The sequence below is a fragment of the Tachysurus vachellii genome, chromosome 6, assembly GCF_030014155.1.
Source record: "Tachysurus vachellii isolate PV-2020 chromosome 6, HZAU_Pvac_v1, whole genome shotgun sequence".
NCBI classification, from domain to species: Eukaryota; Metazoa; Chordata; class Actinopteri; order Siluriformes; family Bagridae; genus Tachysurus; species Tachysurus vachellii.
The window spans coordinates 5,351,310-5,365,131 of NC_083465.1; the positions used below are offsets into that span (position 1 = coordinate 5,351,310).

The window sequence follows — 13,822 nt, forward strand, 5'->3', positions numbered from 1 at the left end:
TTCTAATTACGCTTATGAAAAACAAAGACAGAAGAACTACAGATAGATTTCATAAGTTGTAAATTAAAGTCACTTTTTTTGTAGTCGCTAATGTTGCTGCTTGAGAGTGTACTGTCTAGTGCAGAGAAACCCTAGTAGCTAAATACAACTTGTAAGTCTGTCTCGGCTTCTTCCTTCCAGCTTTTATTTTTCTTTATAATATCTATGATCATTTAAAGAGATTTTGTACATTTGGTGTTCTTTCTTCAATTTTGGTGCATAGGTGGCTTCATGTTGCACATATACGTACATAGAAAATAATGTTCTTCTGTTGCTGTTGTGAGCCTGGGTTCTAAGAGACTGTAAATTATTAGACCTGAGAACGATAATTTCTAAAATCCAGCCCTGTAAGATTAAACGCACAAATTGACTTCTTGCAGGATGTTTCAGTGTATTATAGAAAATGCGATCATTTAAGTACACAGTTAAAAAGTACACAGTTATACCAGCTCTCCAGCTTTTTATTTTATTTTTATTTTTTTACTTTTATGAGCTTGCATACAATCATATGAATATCCCTTGGCTATCCAATTTCATTCTGCAAATCACAACTCTGATTATTTAGATCGAACAGGGCCAGGGTTTATTCTCACATCAACTACAGTAATGTTGGCAGAATGAAAACACAGCAGACAAACCATTCATCAGCAGTAGGCACAACAACGCTAACTGGTCCTTAGGGAGGCGTGGGTGGACTTCTTTTTACTTTCTTTGCAGTCACGTGATCACATTCAGAGAGGCCTGTATTACAAGATCACCTCAGAAGTTCCCAATGTGTATAGGGATGAAACATTAACGACACTATTGTCAAATCACCACTTTGCTACAATTGCTTCTTTTAAATTGAATCAATGTTCTGCCCTTTTTCAAACGTCTAATTGGATTATCTTTGCTTGTGTTCAGTGTTTCTCCCCCCGACTCGTACGATAATGGACTTGAGAGAACAGATGCCAGTCGGCAATAGGCCTCTTAGCAGGGTGCCAGTGCAATCACCATGCCATGTTATGAGTTGCGTGGGAATTACATGGGAATTAACAGGGGTGCAGTATTTTTTTTTTAAGAAAAAAAAATAAAAACACATCCGGCCTTCAGGAGAGTAATTCGTGGCTCACGGGTGTGAGCAGCTTTACCTGATGGTTTTCCCTGTATCAGCCTCAATGGACCAGGTGCAATGAAGGTTGTTGTCATATGGCACAGGATAGCCAGGAGACAGGATTCGGCCAGATGTGGCACCGCTGATATGTCCTCCACATTCCGCTAAAGTAGAAAAAGTCAAAAATGAATAATTCCTGCAATTAACTGCCTTTTTTTTCTAGATTTCTCATGACAAACTGTTAGTTCTTAATCCCATAATTACAATCCTCTGAACCCCAGCGTTCTGTTTTGCTGTTTTATATCTCCTCTTAAAACACTTGCAATCCTTGTGATGCATTGAGATTTTCCTTGCTAGGCTGAATCTGGGATAGTAAACCAATTAAAGCACAAATGCACGCAGGTCCCCGAAGCTAAGACTATACATCACTGAGATTAACCACTCGGGAACATATCAAATGACCAGATAACAATATAATTAACTGAATTTCTAGATTCAATTTAATATAGTTGGATGATGTTGGTCCTGGAAACATATTATATGTAAATCTAAAGCACTCTCCAGTTTGCTTAAAGCTTCTGTGTAGAAACCTACATTAGATGTGTTTTTTCTTTTAAGAGCCCATAAATGTGCAAGGAATCCTTGAAGAGCCCTTATTTTCCCTAAGAGTGCACATCACAATCTCTTCTGGAAAGGAAAGGGGAGTAGAAGGAAGGAAACTGGCCTTACGCTGTTGACTAATTTAAACAATGGAACAAAATGACCGCCATCTATTCTCCACGCCAAGCACCTGCAGTATATCTCATTCAAGCCATTTTAATTAGGGAACTGGGATTAAGGCGATGTGGAACAAAGCCATGTATCTCTTTTCACTTGTTTGAAGACTGCTGGGCTGGTTTAAGGTAGTATTCGTAGAAGATTGTTGATTCGGAATAAAAACATTGTCTTACAGTATGTGTCCTTGAGAGAACGCATATCGCATGGAACAAAAAAGGAAAATCAGCCTTAATAAATTCTTGTACTGGGATCTATAGAGAGTATACAGAGGTATATGCTCATTTCTAAAGACAAGAACATTACAAGGAAGTAGTGGTTAAATTTATATATTTTATATATTTGTTAGTGATATCACAGTGGAGTAAATAATCCTCCCATTTTAGGGTATATAAATTATATTTTATACTTTAAGAGCTAATATTTTCCTTTATCTGGAAATTAAACAGTGTTTTCAAGCTGCTCAAAAGGAACAATGAATTTTTTTAACAAATGGTCCATTTGCAGAGCAGTTGGATAGAATAAAACCGTTATAACTATATCATATATCCACGTCAACCAAATGATTCTAGTGATCAAACAATTATGACAAGTTTGCACAAACGTTAATGCTTAAAGTAAATGATTTCTGATGCATCTGTTTAAATTGATTTCCTTTACAAGTGACACTAAATACCGACAGCAGGTCATCGGATTAATTATAACTGACAGATGCTTCTCAAAGCAACAGAGCTAAATGTACTGATGTAGTAACCAACAATACACACATTGTCTAAAAATTCAAATCAGTATTATTTGCATTCAAAGCACTTTTAACAATAGACACCATAAAGAATCTTGATGTACATTTAGATCTCTAATGAGTAAGCTAGAGGCAACAGAGATGTGAGGGAGAAAACTTAAGTGGAACCAGACTCAAAGGGAAACAGAAGTGAAGGCAATCAGTAGCGTGTAATAAGGGTATTTAATATGAGCAGATTTTGAATAAGCGTACTGGGATGAGCACAGGATAGCCTTTATGATTACATCAGTAGTTCCTAAAAGGGTCAGGACAAGACATCACCACACCTTCACGCCAGCAGGGGTTTAACTGCCACTCACGGATTACTTCCTGATTAAAGCAGATTCACAGTTCTTGTATATCTTGCCTTTCTAAGCGATTGTGTAAGTTCCAAGTCTTGTTCGTACAAATGTTCTATAATGTTCTATGAGGCATTATAGACTATAAGACTTATTACTGTACCAAGGGTTTCCAGGATAGACACTGGATCCAAAGCAACCTTGACCAGGATAAAGTGGATATTGAAGATGTAAGAATGTTAGAGTAGAGTTTAGATAAATAGATAGCTAAACAGAGTTTAGCATCATAAAGGTATTCTTAGGGTATGGTACAGCTGTAAGTCTTTATGACTTCACTTGAATTAAACTGCAATGAAGCGAACTATAAATTTGCACGAGATCTGGTTGCCACATGGTCCCAAATCATTAAAGTGTTTATGAGACAACAGTTAAACTTATGGCTAGTAGTAGAATTAATAGTCACATTATTTACAAATTCCTTCATATAAAATGGAACAAAACTATTCATACTTGTTAGAACTCCACCACACGTTATGAGATGCTGTAGTGAGCTCACCGATGCATGATGGCAGTGGTTTGTCCCAAACACGTCTATCTCCGCTCAGGCACGTCAGTGTACTGCTGCCATGCAACGTGTAACCAGGATTACAGCTGTATAGAACAAATGTGCTAGCAAAATGGCCGTCGTCCTGAATCTTGTAGCCGTAGTTAGGAGTGCCTGGCTCTTCACATTTCACAAGGTCAAAGCCTGGCAAAGGGGACACAAAGCAGAAGGAAAAAGCTTATTAGAATGAAACCAAGGCTGAACAAGGTTTTGCTGAATCACAGTCTGCTGATCAGATATTCAAGGAGACTTTCACATCACCGTAGCAACCAGACTAAAACGGTGTATTGTTTTTATTAAACAGATCTGAGATTCAGAATAGAAGGAGCTGTGAAACAGTATCTATATACATGGTCTTTACAGAGAATGAGAAGGTTTTGCACAAAACCTTGATAGTTCAAAAGCTCAATATGAATATTATGACTGGAATTGAACAGAAATAGCTATAAATTCTCTACCTGAACAATGCCATTTCAAGACTAACTGCTTGATTGTGTAAATACAGATCCAGACACCCCCCACCCCCACCCCCAATGTTCATGCAAGGGATAATGAGGTTAATTACTTATGTGTAATTGTGTATACGTCAGAAGTCACATTACAAGGGCAATGGTAGCTCAGTGGTGCACTCTGGTCTACCAATCAGATGGTAAACGAGCTCAACCCCTGCTACTGCCAATCTGCCACCATCAGGCATCCCTGCATTATTTACTGTACAACATTTGTCAAGTCAACAAAAACAAAATATCCTCAGCATTAATAAACTAGAAGAGATGTTAACTTACTCCTACTTAAAGGCAGGGTCTCCGATTTTTGAGAAATGCTTCAGAAAACTGAGTCGGGCCGAATAATAAAAAAATCAAAAACAAAATTCAAAACAAACGTGTAGCCAATGAGCAGAAAGGGGCGTGTCTTGTCAATATGCGGAGGGAGAGAGTGTTCATCGTGCATGTGTGACATTAGCAGAAAGCAGTTTTAGCATTGACATGGAGGATAAAAAAACAAAGAAAGAAAGAGATGAAAGGTTTACGATAAGGCAAGAAGTAGGACCCGTGTTAATATAGGATCAGCTTTCCAGCGCTGGAGAGAACTGAAGGAGTGGGAAGTTGGCGCATATTACTACAAAATTTACTGCTACTATTTACTACACAAATAACACCTCTTTTCTATCGTAGTAATGTAGAGAGGGAGCTACAACCGCGTTTTGTGTAGTAACAGCATTTAGATCAGGAGTTATTGACTTGGGAAATTCAATTTTACTTAAGACGCCAAGGCGCTTTTTTCATTCTCAATAGGTGAGTAACGTTGGTTTTACTTTGTTACACAGAACTAAAATATGCCGTCCTTTGCATGATTATGCTTGTGTGTCATTTTTGCTTGTTTGTTTATCTGCAATCGTATTGTTCTTCCCTTCAGCTATGATAAAGACATTTCTTTCCATTATTTGCCTAGGTTACGTATGTATGTGTGGGCGGAGCTATCAATACATTGGTGGGACCCATTTGGGTTAGGGGTGTGTTTGTTTTGGTGATTTCAAATGTTGACATTAGCTTTCAAAAATCAGAGACCCCACCTTTAATTCTGTGAAGACAAAAGTACTTGTCCTAGAACCACATACAGCAAATTGACCTTTCTGATTTTATCATGTGCAGCAGTTTTGGAGTGATTACTGACACCATTCTTTCACTTGTAGCTAACATAGATCTTACGAGGATAGCCTTATTTCTTCTCAGAAAAGTTTCTAAGATAAGAAAGATATTGTCACTGTGATATTGAATATATGAAAGAAAAAAAATCATTCTTTTAGCTCATTAGTTTAGAATTTAGAAGATATGATCACATCAGCACTAACTTACCCACATTACATTAAATATAAATACTACTATTGACCTACAAATCGGTGAATGGTCCCATGCCGCAGTACGTGACTGAACACTTGGTCTTTTACAATCTGCCACAGCTACTTTGATCAGAAGGTTCAGGATATTTGTTAGTACCTTGTACAGTGGAAGCTTCAGCAGGGGGCAGAGCTTTCTCTTACAAAAATCCACAGTTATGGAACACCCTTCTAATTAATGTTTAAGGCTCAGACAAAGTCTCAGTGTTGAAATATAGGCTAAAATATATTTGTTTAGAATTTTGGGAATATTTTTTTCTTGTTTAAAGTGGCAGACCTGAAGTGTTCACTGGCATAGAGTGTGTGGTGAACTGGGAGGTTCTGATTCTGTCACTCACTTTCAAATCAGGATTGTTGACAGCGGATTGACTGGCCGTTTTATGTCTCAGGACGCCCTCACGTCTGTGCTACTTACTGGCTTGCCCTTTTAGTTGTGTGGCCATAGCTAGTCTTGCAAACCCCTGCTTTCATTCTTTACACATATTCAATGTATGTTGTCATTAACTATTATGTGACAATAAGCACACCTAATAATCTTTGCTTCTCTCAGTCTCTCTCTCTCTCGCTACACACGTTACTCCTGAGATACCAGTGATCGTGACACGTTCTGCCTCATGATCTGCCTAAACTATACTGATGCTCTTCACTAGAAACCCACTTGCTGCTGCAGAGGGTGGCCTTATATGGACATCCAAAGATGCATGAGATTACTATGGATGGTAGCATTTACAAACTATGAAGATGGTGTTGGACTGCAATTGATACAAACAGATTTGCTACAATGGCTAGGCCTACAATTACCCTTATAGCTTTAGGACTGCAATTGCCACAAACAATTTGCACTCAGGCCTCCATCGGTGAATAGTTGATAAACAAAATAGACTTTACCTTAAAACTATTTTTTTTATTACACAATTTGACCAAATAGTACACACATTACCTTCTGAGTCTGGACCCTCTCAGGGTTTCTTCCTAATATTTTAATATCTACATTTTAAGATCAGGTTCATTGTTTGTTCATATTAACTAATGCATTGTATAATGTATCTTAAGGGAGCTTTAATGTAACCAGAGATGCGGGATATGTGTGTGTGTGTGTATAATAACGTATTTCCCTGCACACTCACTTCAAAGTTCCATACTTGGTGATAATATCTGTTATGTGCCTAACTGTGCTTAGCGTCTTTCACTCCAGTTTGGTGTTCATGCACAGGGACATTGTTTTGCACATTCATTTTGCAGGTTGTCACTACTTCTATTTAATATTTTATTTAAGTGCCATTTAAACAGTGGAAGCTGCGAAGCAGCGGAGAAATGTTGCTGTTTTTAATTCCTACCCATGTCAGTGAACCAAAACGGGGGAAAAAACAACAACTGTATTTTCAATATCAACCCACTGTAGGGAGCGACTGATTTTTGCTTAATAATGACATAAAGGCTGTTCCATAAAAGTAGCACCTGCCCACCACACTTATCGTTGCAGCCCCGAGCAGGCCATTTTGAATTAATATTGGTACAACATATGCTCGAGTGAAAGATCATCTTTTATCTGTTCATTTGCCCTGTAGATGTGGAACGCATTTTATCTCCCATGTTCTAACTGCATGCTAAAGCACTTCCATGGGTCTCGTAAAAGCAGACGATCTGGAACAGAGGATGTGTTAAAATAGTTCACTGCTTCACAGCACACAAAGACTGTGGACATGGTTATTTCATCTCCATCACATTACTTATATATCAAACAATTAGTTATACAGCAGAGGCAACTGTAAATGGCTAATTCTTAATAGAATTATTATTAATTTTCACACCAGGTTATGGTTTCTGAGCCAAAACGATCAAAAAAGTTTAATTTTAACAGTGTATGTAAAATATTTGAATCATAGTTGACATGTTTAGTAAAATGTGTTTAAGTCTGCAGTATCTCAACAAGTGCCTGCTGATAGATAGAGAGAGCTATAGGGAAATTACTCACTAGAGTATATGAGTTTGAAGCCTTTGCTGGTTCCCGTCCCATTACTATTGAACTCAATCCACAGATGGTTGGAGGTACTGTTGATGATGTTGGACATTTCACTTTGTGTAAAGTTGCCCAGCAGTCTAGCTGAACTGTCTTGACCATCATAAATCTGTGAAGAAAGAGAAGCGCATACGAAGCATGGACAAACTGGATCTCTGCCAAAAAAGTTTTTCAAAAACATTTTCCCTCCAAAAATGTTCGGATTTTGGAATGTGTGTTGACTTCTGTAATTGTTTTTGGATATTACAAGCATACCGAGACAGGAGGCTCCATGTGGGAGAAGACGGTAGCAGCATGGCAGGAAATATTAAAGGTTATAAATCAATGTCAAGCCATTTTCTGCCACAATTTCTCCATTTTCTGCCACATAAGACATGATTTTAACCCCTAATGAACAAGATCAAGCAACTCGACGGCTGTATTTGTAAAGCTAGCTGCATAAAATGTGTAGAAATTCAATTCTCTGCCTAGATGGAAAGATATTTCTAGCAGAGATCTTACCATCCAATCAGCAAAAAACACTTGCAGAGTTATTCATGCAACACAAATTAACCGTAGAATCATTTGAACAAAATGGGTTTGTCACAATGATAAGTATTGTATCAAATGCAATGGGATTAGAGATAATAAGGCTATAATGTCTTTAAGAAAATAGTTTCTAGGATTTACGAAAAATACCACTGGCAAAAGACTATAATAAAGATTCCAGAGTATCTGAATGCGACAAAAACTACAGCTTATATGCTTACTCCGTGTTTAATTAGTGTCCATAGTGCTCTTCAGGGAGCTCCGTTCTCATCGGAAACTATGTGCGCCTTGAGCGCTGTATCTTAAATGAATCTATGAATAGTTAATGTCTTCACTTAGTCACATGTATGGCTGTCTTGTGGATTCTAAGCTCTTTCATGTTAGCTGTGCTGCAAATAGTAGAGAATGACGCAATGGTGAAACCTGGGCACAAATTAGTGTAGAAATGCCTTTTTAAAACCAACCTCAATTGGTGGACTTATTCTATTATGTCCTCTTTATCGCCCATTTTCGATTTATCTTTAAAAAGAGGTGTGTTTGAAGAATTTTGCTAAATCCCACCCCTGCTTGCTCAGACAGGTATTATTACCATTTTTACACCTACCTGTGATACTTTCTAATGAATTTCAAACCAAAACAAAGGTTATTTAAACCACCATGATTTTGAAGAGAATAAAGCATTTAATGGAGATGAATGCTGGACAGCGGCGACACTCTGGTGCAGTGGCATAGAAGCAACCTTTCTTCTCTTATGTTAATGAATACGGCCTCTAACTCCTACAATTTATTTGGCTCCCACTCTCAGTGCATGCCTGTATCTTTAAGCTTCTGTATACCCTTTAGTGCAATAACCATGCTTGTAATAATCCTGGAAGCAGATTTATGCATAAAACTAAATGTAAATTATGAACTTGCAACTAATACCAACTTATCAAAAAAGTTGCACTCATCTTTTTTCTTACTTTTACTTCACCTTGGTACTAGTGATCTAATGATCTAATGTAAATTAAGCCTGGCGCATTAAGTGGAGCATTGCGCAAAATAAACACACCTGGAGGAAGTCACCATCACGTAGCTGGAAGTCGCTGGCCATGAGCTTGATTCCCTTGCCGTTATCAGTCTGGATGCGGTAAATGCACTCGTGGTTGTTGTCATAGTTAGCTGGGTAGTTAGGGGACAGAAGAACTCCTTCACTGCCTACAGACGACGCACCACACTCAGCTGGGCAAATCCCCACAAGCACAATGTGGAAACAATAAGAGAACAAAAAATGATAGTTGAGGAGAGTTGTGGTGCAAGACAATGCTACATCAATGAAACTGGTAACAGCAGGTTGCCGAAAAAGATCACTTCTATTTCCTCACACCATACCTCAATGTTCCAGTGTTAGTGGTGTAAAAGTCCCTAAATTCCCCTAAAGTTGTCCCGTAAAGTAGTGGCTCTCATGCCTAAAAGTGGTGCTCACTTGAAATAATTAAGCCAGCAGCACCCTGACAGCTGTTGCTCTGCTTCCTGTTGATAGGCCAGTCTGACTATTTTCACCAGATGGAATCTGAGCCTTTGTCACTTTGATGGATCACAACTTCAAACTTCGGAGGAATACTAATTAACGCAGGGCTTTATGTGTTAGTTAGGTATTGGTCACAAAAGCCCAGGGCTACACTAGAATGAAATGTCCTTGCAGTTAATATTCTGCTCTTGTAGGCTCTAGTATATGAGCAGATGTTGCCTCAATTCTTGTGGTGTATACCGTCTATCCAAACTTTTTAAAGAGTATTTATATTGATTTTGAAAAGAATTCGCTCAAATAGCTGATTTGATTTTCTATTGGATAATGAAAAGAAAAATATAGCTAATAATTTGATGTTATCTAAGAACTGAATGAAAGTGGGAAAGTAGCACAATATTGATATTTTTTATTTTTTGCCTGTTTCCCATATTAAAAGAGGCACTGAGGCAATGCGACATTTTAATGTAACCAATATATAAATCTTAATTATTCAAGACTAATGATTCCTGTAGTCACTGCACCAATTAGGAGTAACCGTGCGGTTTGTACATCCCTATACATAAGCCATATGCACAGATCTTAAATGATTGACTACAGTAATAATCTGATGTAAAAGCCTTGCACAATATCCATTGATCATCCAGTCAGCACTTTCAGACGTTCTGTCGAAAATGCTGTTAAAAATAAATGAGCAACTTAGATTATTTCGCACTGTCATTCTTATTTTGTCAAGTTCCATTACAAATAAATGTTTTAAAATTGAATAAAAATGAGAGATTCATTCATGCAAATCATGAACATTTTGTTTGATATATTATTAGTAAAATAAGACAGGATTCATTCTACAATACAGTAGCTTGAAGAAGTAGACAATAAAATAAAACAAGAATAAAAATCCTGACCAAGCTGATCTCACATACAGTACGTAGTTTTGAAGAAAGGTTATTAAACACATTTTAAATTGGTGTCAGATGAATTGGCAGGTGTGATGTTTTTGATCAGTTATGAAGTATAATGTTGATATCATGAGGCTGTATAAGTTAAATAAAAGTTGCATTATGATTATTAAAATGATTAATAGAAGTACTACCTACCCACACACCTGGGCAGGGCTGCACTCCAGACACGCCTGCCTCCTCCCAGACATGTGATTTTGCCCTCGCCTTCTAGCCGGTAGCCCGAGAAGCAGGTAAACACCAATGAGTCACCTACACCGAACTGGAAACCCACCCTCCTGCTGTAGGCCGGCACGCCGGGATCGTCACATGGTTCTAGATCATACTCTGGAAATGTAGGTCACGCCATTAAAATGAAACATTGGGGGTGCGATGCTAAACCCATATGAAACCCTAAAAATATTTATGTAATAGGCTTGTAGTGTGACAAACATACAGTAAATATCTATTTACTGAGTTTTCTATTCATAAAATAGTTTTTCATTCATTCAATTTTCTTACTGTTCCTCCCATATTTCAAACCAAATGCTCTTTTTCCAAAACAAACCAAAGTGAATTTAGGAACGTATTTGATCTAAAATATATTTTCGAGAATCAGAATGCATTTAAACAATTAATTTCATTCTGGCACAGATACCTGAGAAAGTGATGTTAAAACCCTCATAAGACATGGAGAAGTCGGAGATGAAGCGGATCTGGGCACTAAAGTTTCCAAACAGGCCCGCTTTGATGGAGGGAGGCAGGACGGAGCCTGTGAGCCGAGCCACGGGTTCGTTGAGACTACCGTCCTCCATGACGAGCAAGTAATCGTGTGAGTCCTCCAGGTGGAATGTGTGAAAAACCAGCTGTACCCCTGCAGAGTTGCAGATTAGATTAAATCCCTCTGTCAGACATGCTTGCTTTTGTCAGTGGGTGCACAAGAGCAGCAACAAATAATCATTTTGCTTCTGAAGGATGGCTAAGTAAATACAATGGAAAGGGATAATCACAATCATGTAAGGCCCTGTTCACTTACAGTATGATATTAACACACGTCTTGACTAATCAGATCACAAGAAATCAGTCCACTGAGACTAGACCAGCTGAGCTGAATATCTGTGCATATCTGACCACTTCACTGGCTACCCCATGACTAAACAGCTCTGACAAAAGCTAGATGTTAGAACTTTAAAAACAACCTCAACACAATAAAATTAATATGAAAATTGGAACACATCCATTTTATAAGGAACAACTACACCTTCACTGTCCAATTTCAGTTAGTCTGTGTCCACTGTAGCATCTGATTGCCGCTCCTGATGTGGTCTTCTTCCCTCAAAGCGTGGGAATTTGAGTTACTGTTACTGAGTTACTGGTTATTTGCTGTTACCGAGTTGCTGGTTATTTGAGTTACTGCAACCTTCCTGTCAGCTCCAACCCAACGAGTCTGCCCTCTCACAGAACTGATGCTCACTGGATGTGTTTTACTGTTGCTAACCGTATTCTGTGCAAACTCTAGAGACTTTTAAGTGAAAATCCCAGGAGTGGATTCTGAAATACTCAAACCAACGCATCTGGCACCGATAACCATGCCATCGTCAAAGTCACCGAGATCACATTTTCCCTCATTCTGATGTAAATGTGAACATTAACTGAAGCTTTTGACCTGTATCTGCATGAGTTCATGCATTGCACTGCTGCTTGATTAGATAATTAGATAATCACATGAATGAGCAGCTATACAGGAGCTTCTAAGAAAGTATGTATGTTTCCTGATTAAGAAATCTTGATTGGTTAATAAAATCTTTACTAATGTATGTACTATTAATACATTACATCAATACTGTGTGGCAATGAACACCAACAAAATAAACATTACCAATGCAGGGAGTGTTTATCATTTAGACTTAAAACTGTATTTTATGTCTATTACACCGTTTCAGAGACATGTCACATTAAGCAGTAGAGAAGCTACAACATTTCACCTAGTCTCTACGTTGCATCCAGCTTTACCACTGCTCTGTGTGTTAATCTCAATCCATCCTGCTCACACTTAACTGTACTACACTCGCACACTCACTTTACCATGCTCACCTGACATCTAGTTCCTGTTTTCATTCAGTGTATTTAAAGAACTCTGAGCTTTGTGGTTTCTTTATTTTTAATTCACTCTGTGTTGTAGTCTCTGTATTGCTGTGTTTGGCCAATTTTTTGTTCTGCATTAAGCTCATGTCTTTACATCCACAAGCTTTGAATTCCCTGACTCTGTAAATAGATCGCTTTTAATATCTGATCTCAAATATTCTGATAAGGTACAGTAGTGATCTTCAGTCAGGAAGATCACTACAGGACAGGAGGTTTGATCTTCAGTCTTGTGATCTACTGTATTTGTTGATTGATTTCTGATCATTTTAAAAATGACTTTCCAAAGTTTGTCTATTACACATCTTGCTTGTGATTTTCATTAATAGCTCGACTCCGAGTAAAGCACATGTTGATATAATGTGTAAAATGGACCTAAAAGACTGTAACAAGAGTAACCGTAGCAAAGAGAGTTTAATTGTGTCTAAAATGATAACCTATTTCAATTCTTTCATTCCTTGGAGCTGTAAAACTATTCTCTTCTTCGCTTACCTTTCCCATGAGATACTTCTATGGTCCATGTGCAGTTCAGAGAGTTTGGGTAGAAATCCGGAAAACCGGGAGAGAGGATAGTTCCAGTTTTCCCATGGACATAACCACCGCACAAAGCTGAAAAAAAAGAGGAGTGGAAGCACACATATGGTGTTTGATTATTGAAGTTCCAGGCTTGATTTGTGTACAGCTTTATTTGTAATAAAGGGCTCCCCCTCAATCTCCCAACACCTGGAGTGTGGTCTGCGACACCGACGCTGCAGATTCCTTCTGTAATTATTCGTGTGCATCCTTGTACATCAATTTATTTTTCTTGCTAACAATAACAGCATGCAATAACAATGATGATTAAGCACACGGACCGACCTGTAAGATTGGATTTGATTAGTATTCCAATTGTGGAAAAATTACCCAAAGAAATTGCGACATAAAAATGTCTAGGAGGATTAGATATGGAAATCTAGGTCAGACTCTGTAAACTACATCCCTTGGTGCCAAAAATCTAATATGCACTTTATAAATTCCATAAACAAACTTTAAACTCACTTGTAGAGAAAATGATGGTGATGATTTGAGAGAAAAAACCTTTTTTAAATGAAAAATATTTAGCAAACCAGAAAATGGACGTAGAACCGAGCTCGATATTCTCACAAATGTCTCATTTCTGGGATTTAATAGAACAAAACTGAACCACTTTGCTTGCTAGGG

The 13,822-nt window shown here is 38.0% G+C and overlaps 1 protein-coding gene across 2 annotated transcripts in view; it reads right to left on the reverse strand.

Annotated features, from left to right (window-relative positions):
• Positions 1 to 13,822, reverse strand: part of csmd1a (CUB and Sushi multiple domains 1a) — a 304,313-nt gene that overhangs the window by 71,356 nt on the left and 219,135 nt on the right. For both annotated transcript variants that reach the window (XM_060871844.1, XM_060871843.1), the window contains exons 19-25: positions 13,115 to 13,231; positions 11,139 to 11,354; positions 10,640 to 10,828; positions 9,087 to 9,256; positions 7,463 to 7,616; positions 3,543 to 3,734; positions 1,170 to 1,296 (exon numbers count right to left, since the gene is read on the reverse strand). In XM_060871844.1, coding sequence (XP_060727827.1) covers positions 1,170 to 1,296; positions 3,543 to 3,734; positions 7,463 to 7,616; positions 9,087 to 9,256; positions 10,640 to 10,828; positions 11,139 to 11,354; positions 13,115 to 13,231 — 1,165 coding nt within the window. The remainder of the gene's footprint in view (positions 1 to 1,169; positions 1,297 to 3,542; positions 3,735 to 7,462; positions 7,617 to 9,086; positions 9,257 to 10,639; positions 10,829 to 11,138; positions 11,355 to 13,114; positions 13,232 to 13,822) is intronic.